Source organism: Diachasma alloeum, unplaced genomic scaffold (assembly GCF_001412515.2).
Source record: "Diachasma alloeum isolate Michigan unplaced genomic scaffold, Dall2.0 Dall_scaffold_00595, whole genome shotgun sequence".
Classification (NCBI taxonomy): domain Eukaryota; kingdom Metazoa; phylum Arthropoda; class Insecta; order Hymenoptera; family Braconidae; genus Diachasma; species Diachasma alloeum.
The window spans coordinates 60,974-75,609 of NW_021680727.1; the positions used below are offsets into that span (position 1 = coordinate 60,974).

General features: G+C 41.4%; 1 protein-coding gene across 1 annotated transcript; it reads right to left on the reverse strand.

Moving 5' to 3' along the window:
• Positions 1–11,518: 11,518 nt before the first annotated feature.
• LOC107043523 lies at positions 11,519–12,633 on the reverse strand. Its single transcript, XM_015265055.2, has 2 exons — positions 11,959–12,633; positions 11,519–11,857 (listed from the first exon to the last, which is right to left on the reverse strand). Exons 1-2 carry the CDS (start codon positions 12,442–12,444, stop codon positions 11,519–11,521), a joined length of 825 nt encoding a protein of 274 aa, XP_015120541.1. The 5' UTR covers positions 12,445–12,633.
• Positions 12,634–14,636: the final 2,003 nt, after the last annotated feature.

The window sequence follows — 14,636 nt, forward strand, 5'->3', positions numbered from 1 at the left end:
TATATATATATATATATATATATATATATATATATATATATATATATATGGTATGTTCCTAAGGAAAGTAGAAGTTTTCTAGTTATTTTCTGAATGAAAGATGAAAAATATAATATTTTCGAGGTTATCAATATTGAATTGTTTCGAAAAAATTTGATCATCATATTATAAAATTGTAAAGAACTTTCATATGTCTTGAGTAATTTGATATGAATATTCAGCGTTGAAAGGGAAATATTAATCGATTTGTTGTTACACCACGGAAATGAAAAATTCTAAATTACTATGTGAATATTGTAATCGAGGAACATACCGAAAAAATTTCGAAATTTGATTGATTTTAATGGAATGTTTACAATGTGGAATCTATTTTTTACAATTTAACAGTAATTTTTAATGAATAAAACAGTGGAAAATGCATGAACGAAGAAAGAAATTCCAAGAATATTGAAAACACTTAATTTTGTTATGAATTTTTACTATTCAACGACGGAACATTACTCAACTTTTATGAATTTTCACTATGTTGAATTGTAATTTTGTATTACAATATAAAACTTCGGTTTACACTCTGGTGCCTCCCACATTTTACTTAACGAAATAACCAACCTTGCTATATTGACTACTAAAAATTTCAGTGGATGACAACATTGTCCATTGTTTTAAATTCGAGGAATCTCCTCCCTCTTTCGACCACGCAATGGCTCGGGTGACGGATTCTAAAATTTTAAACAATATAATCTCTCCTTGTCTGTCCTCGTTTTCAGAATGAATATACGTGACGAAGCAAAATTATTAAGAATAGTTTCCGAGGATAATAAAAAAGATTGAAAATAGTTTTTTACTTCGATGATTTCAGAACGATTACGCATTTTAGTGGGGAGGGGATATTTTTTTAAGTGACAAATTAAAGAAATATGTTTGTCCTCCTAAATTTTACTCGCGTTAATGTAAATTTTACTTTGATGCAACCACTATCTACTATACCGCCACTCAATTTTTCCTGTGTTTAACAGTAATTTTTCCAATTCTTCCTCCATAATTTTTGAATATTTTCGGCTGTGATTTTTCATCCAGCACGTCGCAGTTTTTCATTTATTCTTAAAATTACTATGTTAAATGGTAAATTTTCAAGTGCGGTGGGTACGGTTCTGCTTTCAATTTCTCGTATTCAAAATTACTATGTTCTAAAGGTAAAAAGCAATTTCATAATCTTTCCGTATAATTTTCAGTAGTAATATCCCAAGAGCTTCAAAATTATCGGGTATTTCCCGATAGGTTCGATGCAAACAAATGATGCGCGCAAGCGCTTCGGATTTATTAAACAAAACGATCGTTTGTTTGCAGAGTAGTTTGAGGGAAATATCTCATTAATTTTTAAGCTCGATGGGTATTTGTCTGATTATTTTTCCCAATCGGATTTTGGCCAATCAAAGGGCAGTGAACAACATCAGATGGTAAATTAGGGACGATTTGATCAAATTATGTTAATAGAATGACCCAATTTCCATAGACTGTCAAATATAAGATTCGATCTGGAATGAACCGGAAAAATGAAGAGTTACTGCGAAATATTAAAAATCGGGGAGAAAATATCCCAAATAACACTGCCGGGTAGCCTCAAATACTGTGTTGCGGTTGATCGAAATCCGATTGGAAAATCATTAAAAATCCGAAAATTCAGGACATGTCATTTATTTTTAACATCCTCCGTTGAAAAATTCAGACATGATTTTAATAGGCTATGAAATTTAGCATAATTGATTATCAAGAGCAATACGCATTGATTGTAATTGTCATCAAATATCGCATTCTTTGTAATTATCGTAAAGCAACATTAATATGAATCCGATCTCTAACGTCAGATAAAATTTTTCCACAAAGTCATCTGCGAAAAGTCAACAGACAGACTTTGCTGTACACTGTTTACATTATAAAATATCTTGGTAATTTGCGTCATTCAAATGATAGACACTGCGCGAATCTGACGTTTAAAATAAGCTTTTGCCTGGAAAAATGAACCATTATTCGACATTTACATTTTTATTACTCCACTACACTAAGAATCACGGACATCTCTCTCAGTCAATAATATTATTTGCGACTCTATAGAATTCCATTTAATTATCCCATTCATCACTTTAATTAAACACGTTAAATTAATTTCCTCGGAATTCCAATTGATCCTATAACGAAGAGAAAGAATTCGACCTTCTATGAAAGCAATTTTTACTTTCCATCGTGGACTGATTGAGACTAAAAAAATTCCTCTAATTGATGAATTGAGGATTTTCTCTTAAGTCTGCCGGAGAGGATAAATATTTATCGCTGAGTCTTTTTCTTGTTAGCTTGAACAATTTCGTTCACTGCACTTGGCATTAAAGTGGAAAGTAGAGCAATTGAATGTAGGATTATCACGAACCTTTCGAATCAAATCTCCCTGAATATTATATTACATAACTATAGGCATTATAATGGCTCCGTAGAAAATATTCAATTTTAAAAATGATAATAAATTAGGACTGTGCACGAGACTATTTTTACACTTTTTTATCTGTGGTGACTGATTTATTTATTTATTTATTAATCACAAAATTTAATAACCTCATCAATGGCTCAATTTTCATCAACAAAAACTCATTTTTTTCTAAAATCGATACTCGACAGTTCTTTGCATTGATAATCGATATTTTTATTTTCGATGAAAAAAAAATCGATAACTCGCATTTTGAGAAATGGTTTTCTCCTTTAGTATAATGACTAGCATTATAAAGCGCGCTTCGCACGCTCGGCACTTGGTGTCTGCATCTTCAATCCCATTGTTGAAGAAATTAATCATTAGATTAATATGAACATAATATTTTATATAGTTCTCAGATGCAATTGCTTAATTTATCATCACAATTTCATGCGGTTGATTATCAATGAAGTGGATCTGAATATATAATCTCCATAGTTTTGTCTTATAATTATCAGGGGAATCTTTCGATTTTGATTTCCTATTCACAAGGTACCACTCATTACAGGGTGTCCCATAGCATATGACCAAAGTAAATTGCGTAGAATACCGCAAGGTGGCAGTGCAGTCTAAAGTCTAATATATGGATGAAGTGGAGACTCCGCAAATTTCATTCATGCTTCAGTCGCTCGGAAATTGCAGCACTAAAATGGAAAATTTAACCATCGAACAAAACTCATTCCTCATCAAATCATATTACCGAAAAGGAGATTCAGCTACTGCAGCTATAAGAGCATTTCATTCTAAGTATGGCACACACATTGGAGTGTCTGATTCGAGCCTCAAACGGTAAATAAAGTGAATGAACTAACCAAAAAATTTTGTTTCCTTCTTTTGTTGAAAATTGACGCATTTTTCGACCAATTATGGGTATTTTCAGAATAATTAAGAAATTTAACCAGTACGGTACACTAGACGATAGAAGGCATGAGCATACTGGTCCTTCACGTACTATAACCACGGATGAAGTTGTCCGCACAACTGAAGAACATTTCAAAAAATATGTTGAAAGAAAAAGAAAAAGAAATATGTTCAAACCTTGAAAGTCTCAAAAACGTCACTTCACCGCATTGAAACTGTTTTTAAACTTCCATCCCTACAAAATTTCTGTACATCAATTTTCAAGTGAGGAGGCGATGGCTCGCCGTATGCAATTTTGCCAAGAACTTCACAATTTTTTTGAATCCAAGGAAATGAAGGCACAGAATATCATCTTCTCGGACGAAGCACATTTCTACTTAGGTGGCTTAGTAAATAAATAAAATTTTCGCTTTTGGGGGACTGAGTCACCTCACGTTATTGAAACTAAGTCCTCACACCCGAAAAAAGTCACTGCATGGGCGGCAATTACAATAAAAGGTATTTTCCTTGAATTTATTGAGAGTCCGACAATCAGTGCTGATATTTACTGTGAGTTCTTGAAGAAGAACTTCTTTCCTTGGGCACGAAAAAATCAGTTAGTCAAGAATTTCTACTTCATGCAAGATGGTGCCGCCCCACACAGGACTGCTGGAGTATTTGAAATAGTTTTTTCCATTTACAGCACTCGTGTGTTAAGCATAGGTTACCCTAAGTATGCCCATGGGAGCATGGAATGGCCGCCTTACACTCCGGACTTGAATCCCTGCGATTTTTGCCTATGGGGTCTTCTCAAGGACAAGTGCTATGAGAAGTATCCGAGGACGGTGAGAGAGTTGCAAGACGCAATTAGGGATGCTATCCGAGCTGTTAATAAAAACATAATACAGCGCATCTATACCAGTTTCGAACGCAGGATAGAGTTTTGTAGTATGAGTGATGGCGGACACTTGGAAGGAATCGTATTGTAATTTGCCGAATGTTCCTTGTACAATAAGAAAAGAACAATTATTTACATTTGACTGTATCCAAGTTATTTGCAATTAACTTTGGTCATATGCTATAGGACACCCTGTACATGACCCATGAATCATATATATTGTGACGTATTTTTCAACGACACACGCGGGAAATCGTGGGTGTTGTCGTCCACTAACTTTCAGCAGCCCTTTTGGAATCTCTCAACCCGAATAAGTACGAAGGTGATCAACGAGAGAAACCAAAGAAACAATACCAAAAGGGCGCCAGTCCTTTTAACGTTCAAAGGACAAGGTCACGATGTCGAAGTGTGTTCCACGACCAGCTCAGGAAACCGTGGAGGCATGTGGGAACGGGCAAACAATTAATGCAGTTGAACACCATGAATTATTCGGAAATAAAATGAAATATATTTCCCTCACAACAATAAAACAATAGAAAATTCGGCCAAAGGTTCGACACAAATCAAAAATGATTAATTGTCTAAAGCTACAATTTATAAATTTTCAGAACCTAATTGAATGTGTGATAATTACAAAATTAAGTAATTCAATGAAGTGCGTGAGAGAGAACTCTACACGCGGTATGACTCGATACAGAGTATTATTATTTTAGCACATGCGAAAATAAGAATGATAAAAATCCAATATTTTTACTTGCTTGGAAAAATGAACCAATATCATGCAGCCACCATTTAATGACGAAAGATTATCATTCGCGAGAATCACCCGAAGCGCGACAACGTGAAGGCCACATGAATGAAGAAACTGAACAAAGTTCCAAAATCAAAACCGATAAACGGCAACAAAATGAATGAAATAATTAATATTCAATAATGAAAATGAAGGGATGAGGTCAAAGGCCACTGAGTGCCACGTTCCGAAGGCAAAAGGCTCGAATTCTGACCACTCAAACGGTGTCAAAATGGCGACCGCAGGATTGAATTTACTAAACACGCGTGCACTCACAAAATGTAATTACGCTCACCGTTTATTACGCGAGAAAATCCAGGATAAACTCGTCTGGACACTCAGTACGGCGACGTCAGGAAAAGGCCGGAAAATCCAGGCATACCAAAGTAATAATTGTGTTAACAATTTACAGAAGCTCAAAAAGCGTAATAAAACTTTAATTGCGCAGAGCTACTTAATATGGCTGTGTTATGCCCCAAATAACTTCTCAAAATTCAACTGCTTATTCGAATAACATGAAGTGACGAAAGTGGCACAAGTTATTCGAAACAAACAGTGGAATGAAGAAATATAAAATAACATTAAAAACTCGTGAATAAAACTTCACGAGTCAACGTCGAATACAGATAACTGGGGTGCAGCGTCAGCACTTTGCGCCCCGACGACTGGCCTTCGCGTACACCGGAAAGACGTCACCCGATGCCTTGCGGGTGTGCGACGAAGAACAATGACCTGATGCAATCGTATTACATGAGGTGATAAAAACTCGTGTAATCGTTGTCTCGGGGCCANCTACCCGCGTGTAATTCATCCCTAATTGAACCCAACCGCTCGGGTCCATTACATATTTTGGTGGCAGCGTTATTTTGGGAAGACGGAGGCCTGATCAACCACTGTCTAATTACACAGTGATAGAGAACGAGATATTATTTGAGGAATTGGACTATTTGAGGGTAGTCTGGCCTACACGTGTAACGACTCTTTCATCGAGGGAGCGAGAAGATTACCTATTAGGTAAACCAGCTGAAGATTTTCGTGGACCTTTTCATCGAGGGAGCGAGAAGATTATTACCTTCGAGGTAAACAAGCCGAAGATTTTCGTGGACCTTTTCATCGGGGGCGCGAGAGATTAGCCATAGTGGTTAACGGCAGAAACCTACCCTACTACATATTCGTAATAAAAGGGCTAGTACAGTGGAAACCTAGTCTGACAGAAGGGACTAGTATCGAGTAGTAGCTACGCAAGTAAGATTATTTTATTTTTTTTGGCCAAGAGATAAATAATCGGTATGTCAACTCCAGGAGGTAGTCGACAAGAAAGTGAGTTTGATTCCTATTCTCTCTCTGCGCCGGGAGCACGGAGGAATCTATTCAACTCAGATGGGGAGATTGACAGAAATGTTAATCTGCGCCGAAGATATACCCAATCTTTGCATCAAAGCATGTTAGTCGCTAATCAGCGACAGGTACGGGCCGAGGTTCACCGGGACGCTGGGGACGAGTTACCGGACGAATTACCTGGGGCTGGGCGCGGCAATAGCACGCAAAGAAGTAACGGGAGAATCTCAAATTCCCCAAATAATGTACGTCTTTACCCTGCTAATCCTCCACAAAACGTGCCGGGAAATCCATTTGAGGACATCGAGGAACTTCCGGAGGAAGAGGAAAGAGCAGAGGAAATAAATGACACGCCTGAACTACACTTTTCTACCCCAAGCAACGTCTTCTTCCAGGCGGGGGCACTTGGAGCAGGGGGCTTTAAACCAAATCGCACTCCTGAGGATGGGCGTCGTGAAACTATACCACCTGATATGGAAAAATCGGGGGAAGAGCGACCGCCTAGACGTTTAGATCATCTCAGAGGGAAAATAGTCGATTTACATGAAAAAGTCGCGACCCTTGAGATGAGAAACAGGAAAAGGGAGGAGGAAATGCAGAAAGCGCAACAACTTCTGGAATCCGAGCGGCTTCGTCGAGAGGAGGCTGAAAGGGAGAGGAATGACGTAAGAGACCTGTTAGCAGATGCCTGGGCAGAGCAAAATGTCCAAAATCATCGAGAAACTGTACGTACACATCTCGATTTGAAAGGCGCTCTGCAGATGGTACGTAATTTCGGAGGGGAAAATCCGGATAAATTGGATGCTTTCATGAAATCAGTCGAAAGCGCAAAAAAATTGATCCATCCTGAGCTCCAAGAATTTCTATTAGAAGGAATTTTAGGGAGTAAACTGGAAGGCAGTGCCATGAAACAACTGAACAGCTAAAAACTGAGTTAGAGTCGCTTTTTGGTTAAACAAAAAGTCTGTTGGGTCTTCAGGTGGAGTTCAGTAGACTACAGCAGAAGGAAAACGAAGATGTTACTAAATATGTGGCTCGCACGGAAGAAGTCACTTTGGATTTCTTGAACGGGTTACTAGGTCTGCATAATGAGTTCACAGAGAAGGAAAAATTAGCTTCCAAGACACTCATGCTGACCCTGGCAAAACTGATGTTCGAGCAGGGATTACGAGGGCAGTTGCAGATTCTGGTACGAGCACATAATTTCAAAACTCTCCATGAGGCTTGTGTGGGAGCTATAGAGCTAGAAAAAACTATTTCTGGCGCGCACAAGGGGAAGAGTGGAGGAGTTACAACAGCGCAGAAGAATTTTTCCGGAGGAAATCGAAGTTCTCTGGGTAGGCTATCAACTGGGAAATGTTTTACTTGCGGACAGCCGGGGCATCAATCTAAGGAATGTCGTAATAACGGACAGCGTAAGTCAACGTTACCAGTTGCAACGGAAAGACGCAGCGTCAACGCTTTTGAGACCGTTTGTAAATACTGCAAATATGCAGGTCATGAGGCTACGGATTGTCGTAAGTTGAAAAAAAGATTGGGGATACCTAATTCACAAAAAGTTCCGTCAGAATTGACCAATAGCAAAGATGGTATGGCCTCGACACACAAAAACGACAAAACGGCCAGCAATAACAACAACTCTGCAAAAAAGAAAGGCGAGAAAGCTGATGCTGATAAAGTTCTACCAGTGGGGGCTTATCAAGTGATGATGGTGAAATCTTCCGAGGAGGGGAGGAATTCTTCAAAAAAATCTAAAAGGCAGATGATAAAACCAGCAAAGGCTGCTGAGATTAAAACGCAGATTTTACTCAGTGCAGCTGAATTGAAGGAGCCTACTTTATTCCTGGCAGATTCGGGAGCGAAAGCATCTCTTGTACGAAAAGATAAATTAGAGGACGATATTGAAATCTCACCGGGGAATCGAGTCCTGAGAGGAATCTCCAATCAGGATGTGGCAACCTTGGGGGAGGTGGTATTATACCTGAAAATTGGTAGAAAATACCTGGGACATGCCTTTCAAGTAGTACCTGAGAGTTTTCCTTGCATCGGAGGTATACTAGGCGAGGATTTTTTGTCTTCTTCTAGCCTAGATGTGCAAACAATGCACGGAAAGGCGTTAATAATTAATGGACGTCCTTTTGATTTATTCCAAGACAGAGAGCCCGCAAAAATTGAAGCCAGAAGTGAAATTTTAGTTCGAGTTCCTACACGCGGTGCAAAGACTGGGATCACGCAGAAAAAACAACTGGTAAAAGGAGTATTCATGGGAGAATGCTTAACCAGGGCGGTAAATGGTCAAGCAGTCGTTTGTGTAATCAACACCAACGATAATGATGTATTTATCGATCTACCAACTGTAGGACTTGAACCTCTACCCTCGAAAGAAATTATTATGATGCTGAGAAGTTCCAAGAAAACCGAAATAAAAGATCGCGTTAAGCTGTTGCACGAGAGTTTGAGGATTGACCATCTGAACAGGGAAGAGAGGGACTCTCTTCTGGAAATCCTGGAGGAGTATAACTCTATCGTGCAATTACCAGGGGATTCACCAGGGGTGACCGATCATCTAGAACATGAAATTCCCTTGAAACCTGGCACCGCGCCCATCAACGTGAGACCTCACCGGTTACCAGAAGCGCAGATGGGGGAGGTTGACCGGCAGGTCAAGGAGATGCTGCAAAGTGGCGTCGTACGACCTAGTAAAAGTCAATGGAATGCGCCTCTGCTCGTCGTACCGAAGAAAATGGATGCTTCGGGCAAGGTGAAATTTCGTGTTGTCGTCGATTTTCGACGGTTGAATGACGTCACGGTTGGTGATTCATTTCCGTTGCCCAATATTACTGACATTTTGGATCGGTTGGGTAATGCAAAGTATTTCTCAACTCTGGATTTGGCCTCGGGTTTTCATCAAATACCCGTAAAAGAAGAGGACAAGTGCAAGACTGCTTTTTCGACACCCTATGGGCACTACGAATTTAACAGATTGCCTTTCGGGGTTAAGGGCGGCCCTGCAACGTTCCAGAGGTTAATGAATTCTGTTTTGGCTGGAGTTCAGGGTATCCGATGTTTTGTATATCTGGATGACATCGTAATCTTTGGCCCAGATCTACAGGAGCATAATAAGAGGCTGAGGGAAGTCCTGCAGCGCCTGAGGGATGCAAACCTGAGACTCCAACCTGACAAGTGCAATTTCTTAAGACGAGAAGTCGTGTATTTGGGACATATTATCACCAAAGATGGGATCAAGGCCGATCCTAGTAAAATAGAAGCAGTAAAGGATTTTCCGGAGCCTCAGAGTGAAAAGGAAATAATGTCCTTTTTGGGTCTGGCAGGTTACTACCGGAAATTCATTAGGGATTTTTCCAAAATCGCAAAACCTTTGTCGAACCTTCTAAGAAAGGACGTCGCCTGGACCTGGGGGACAGCGGAGGAGAGCGCGTTTGAGAGCCTGAAATCAGCTCTGGTTACAGCGCCGATCCTGCAATATCCAGATTTCCAGAGGCCATTTCTGCTGACTACGGATGCGTCAAACAAGGCTGTGGGAGCTGTGTTGTCGCAGGGGGAGATCGGAAAGGATCTGCCAATTGCCTATGCCAGCCGGACGCTTAATCCTGCGGAGCAGAAATACAGTACGATTGAGAGGGAACTAGTAGCCATTGTGTGGGGTGCTCATCACTTCCGACCCTACCTGTATGGGCGAAAGTTCACTGTCGTTACCGATCACAGGCCCTTAAGATGGATTTTTAACGTCAAGGATCCAGGTTCGAATCTCGTGCATTGGCGTCTAAAATTAGAGGAGTATGATTTCGAGGTGGTATACAAGCCCGGGAAATTAAATACCAACGCCGACGCGTTGAGCCGTATCAATATTGTAACTCGAGCGCAGTCGAAGAAAGAGACGGAGACAGTTGCGAGTACGGGCTCGGACAGCGGGGTCATCACACCTGCTGACGATGAGGTTTTGGAAATACTACGGGAATACCACGATACACCGGTAGCTGGTCATCCTGGGAAAAAGCGAATGTACGCTAAATTGAAACAGAGATTCTATTGGAAGGGAATGAAATCTGACGTGGAGAAATACGTGGGAAGCTGTGAGGAATGTCAACTCAACAAGCTGGGAAAAGCTACGAAGGTGCCCATGATCGTCGGAGAAAGCCCTCAGACGGCGTTTGAGCAATGTGCTATGGATATAGTTGGTCCATTGCCCGTGACGAGCGCTGGAAATAAGTACATCTTGACGTTCCAGGATGCTCTGATGAAATTCAGCAAAGCTATTCCTATTCCAGACCAGGAGGCTAACACCGTCGGACGTGCGTTCGCGGAGAAAATAATTTGTGAATATGGAACGCCACAGAGACTTCTCACGGATCAAGGACCAAATTTCGTGGGGGAAATATTCAAAAATGTCTGTAGACTTTTGAAAATAAAGAAGATACAGACAACGGCATATCATCCGCAGACCAATGGCATTGTTGAGAGGTCGCATCGCACTCTAGCGGAGTACCTGAGAGGCTTCATTCAGGAGGATCAAACTGATTGGGATACGTGGCTTCCATACGCCATGTTTGCGTACAACACTACGCCCCACACGGCAACAAAAATGACGCCATTTGAGCTAATTTTTGGAAGACGCGCTGAATTACCGACAGCCGTGAAACAGCCGCCTCGTTTGACGTACTGCTACGATGACTTTGCTCAGGAGCTACGGGAAAGATTACGTGCAGCTCATCAGGAGGCGAGAGAGACCCTTGACAAGGTGAAAGAACGATCGAAAGTTCAATATGACAGAGATGCGGAGCCAATGGTGTTCAAAGTTGGCGACAAAGTCCTGTTGAAAAACGATGTTTTGCGACGCGGAAGATCGAAGAAGTTGACACAGCCCTGGATCGGTCCTTACGAAATTGTAGAGAAGAAATCTGATGTGAACTATATAATTCGAAGCGGAGGAAAGAAGAAAACACAGAGAGTCCACATCAACCGACTACGTCCTTTTGTAGAGGCATGACTATATGTACCTCTGCCTCGGACGTTACAACTCTTCGAAGACCTGGAAATTTCTTATTTTTGGGATAAGGAATTTTTTATGGAAAAAATAAGATTGACCTTGCCATGTGTTTATTCAATTAAACAATTAATTCCAAGGTATAATCGGAGCACTGAGACTGTTTCGGGTGTGCCAGGTTCTTCCCAGGTAGAAGAAATCCGGATAGTCCCAGCAGTAGGAATGACAGCGAGCACATCTAGTTCCAGTATCTTCCAGAAATTGGGGTACATGACATGGCTGAGCTGTTGGAGATTCTTGAAAGAGACCACGAAGATTGAAGACGTCCTGGACATCTATCTCAATGTCGGAACGGATCGGAAGATCCCAAAGGGCATTCAGGTTCTTCCCTCTACTGATTCTCCATTGCTTGACTTTATTTTTGAACTCCAGATTGACGTATCCGGGTCGATAGGGAAATCTGTCACACTAGAAATGTCAAAAAACAGGCAAAAATTAGAAGAAATAGAGACTGAGACGGTCGGAAAAGAACAGGTTGTTAGGAGAGTAGAGGAGGTATTCGGACTTACCAGATATTTAAACATGAATGCATCCACCGAGTGCTTTAAATATGGGTGTTTCTTGACGGAGCATTTTGGTCGAGGAACGAGCGGTCCGAGTCGATCCCACACACTTCTCCTGGCAGGTCTACTTGATTGGTCCGGAGAGCAGTCCAGAGGGTGGTGCTCAAAGGTGCGACAAACACGGCAGCGGGGCGCTGGTTTTCCAGTTGAACCCTTGGACTGGTTAGTCTTCAACGGAGATCCCGAAGAAGGCGCAGGACGGGTTGCAGGACGGATGCTGATACGCAGTGGGCAAGAACGGGAGAGATGTCCGGGCTCACCACAAGTAAAACATCTTTTGACAACTGCAGAGACGGATACTGTTGGTCGAGGTCGAAATCGACGAGATCTCGAACAGATTCCGCAGTTGGTAGATGTTCCACACTCAGCGAAGGGACACTTTCGTGAAACATGTCCAGCAATTCCGCACTTAAAGCACTTGACACTATTCATCTTGATGCTATGGGGTATTATAACCTTTCCACTTGGAATTTTTAAGAGGACTGTGACTTGTTGGGGACGACAGGCACTTTTATGTCTAGGGGTGCAACGTCGACAAACATGGCTGCCGTCAAGGCAACGTCACCTAAAGTCGACGTCCAACTCAAGTTCAAGAACCTGTGATTTCGCAAAAACACGGAAGTCGATAAATTTTGCAACGGCCTTAATAATGCTCATGCTGGGAAGCATGGCACCTCAAATAAGGGGGGAGGGGCATGTGGTTGAGAAATTTATTGACACTCCTGGAATTCATTTTGAGCCTATCGGAAGATTGTATCTGAGTAATCAAGTATGGAGTATCGCTGCATCTACAGATGTGGGGCCTTGGATGCTGAGAGCTGATCAGGTCCATAAACATCTTGAACTCGCTAAGGAGCAATGCAGTCGAGGAGCATACGAAAGCGGGAAAAATTTCCAGCTGATAATTACTCAGTGGGCTGAGGACTTTGCGGAGACTAAAGATGTTATCTCCGGGATGCTGGGGATCAACGATTCTAGAAAACGCCGAGGTCTTATAGACGGTCTAGGGACTGTCGCAAAATCATTGTTCGGTACAATGGATGCTGAGGATGCACTTATCATCAACCAGAGACTTTCACGATTAGAAAGTGGGGTTGAAGGGACTTTTGAGAGTTCTAAGAAACAAATGGAGATCGTAAATTCAACTATCTATCAGTTGGGACATACGGAGGAGATGATTCAGAAGAATGAAGAAATCCTCATGAAGTCCTTAAAGGAGAAAGATTACGAGGTATTAACGATCACAGATAAGGTTGATCTGGACGAGCATCTCATGATACTGGAAGCTATCTACACCGGAGTAATGAGGGATGCTGCGAAGATCAAGAAGCTACTGACTGACGCCAAAGGGAAGCTAATGGATTCAGGGGTATTCACAGAGAGGAGTTTAGTTGCCCTTCTTAAAACAGCGAAGTTACCGAAGGGTTTAAGTTTCCCCTTTGAGCTCGAAGTAGGCGGGATGTATCAAATGCAGGAGGTATCCACCGTCCACGTTCATGTATTTGGATTTAAAATTGTTACCTTGGTAGAGATACCACTCGTCAATTTTCAAGCGTTCGACGTTACGCTGACGCATGGAATTCCTGTGCGAACAACGAACGGGTATCACTCATACTTGGAGGCGAAGAACGAACTTCTGGTTATCCACGGGGCAACGCAGCAATTCGTGCCAATGACCGAGGGACAATTAAATCGCTGTAAGCAGATTCGAGGGCAATACTTATGCACTGAGTCTTTGCCCATACAAAAAATAAAAGATACAAGCCCATGTGAAGTGCAAATGTACATGAATCCTGAGAAGATGCCAACTACATGTGTTGTGAAGCATCTACAGCTTCAAGGGCTCATTCTAATTAAAATGAGAAAAGATAACGCATGGTTCTATGTAGCCCCAGAACCCGAGGGAGTAGAGGTCACCTGCGGCGACGAGCAAGTAAGGGATACTCTGGAGGACTCAGGGACTTTGAGGGTCAAGGACTTTTGCGAGATAGTCGCTTCCGACTTCACCATAAGAGGGCGGAAGTCACATGAGGTAACATACAACGCTCATGTTCACCCAAAATTGAACTTGACGTTAGATGACGTCACCACCACTCAGCTCGAGCAACGAAGATTCAATCTGAGTGACATCCAGCTGAACAATGTCGTTGGAAACGTGAAAGAGCTGGAAGGGCTCCACGTGCAACTGGCAGCTGAGAAAGAAGATCTGAACCGGATAGAAAAGAAGTTCGATTATCGAGAATTTCTTACACACCCATCATCGATATTCACCGGGGTAATGGTGATTCTAGCATTCATCTCGGGGCTAACCCTTTACTGCTGGTGTCGAAAACCTTGGCCAGCACCCAAAAGAGAAACGCCTAGCTTCGAAGTAGCATAAGAATTTATGTATTGTATTTAATTTGTAATATTGATTATTAATGTAAAAAACCTTATTAATTAAGGTTTATATCGGTGAGTTAGGATTAATAGAGAAAATTCCTGAGCATAGTAATTTTCTTCTCTGGCGGGGAGGGATGTTATGCCCCAAATAACTTCTCAAAATTCAACTGCTTATTCGAATAACATGAAGTGACGAAAGTGGCACAAGTTATTCGAAACAAACAGTGGAATGAAGAAATATA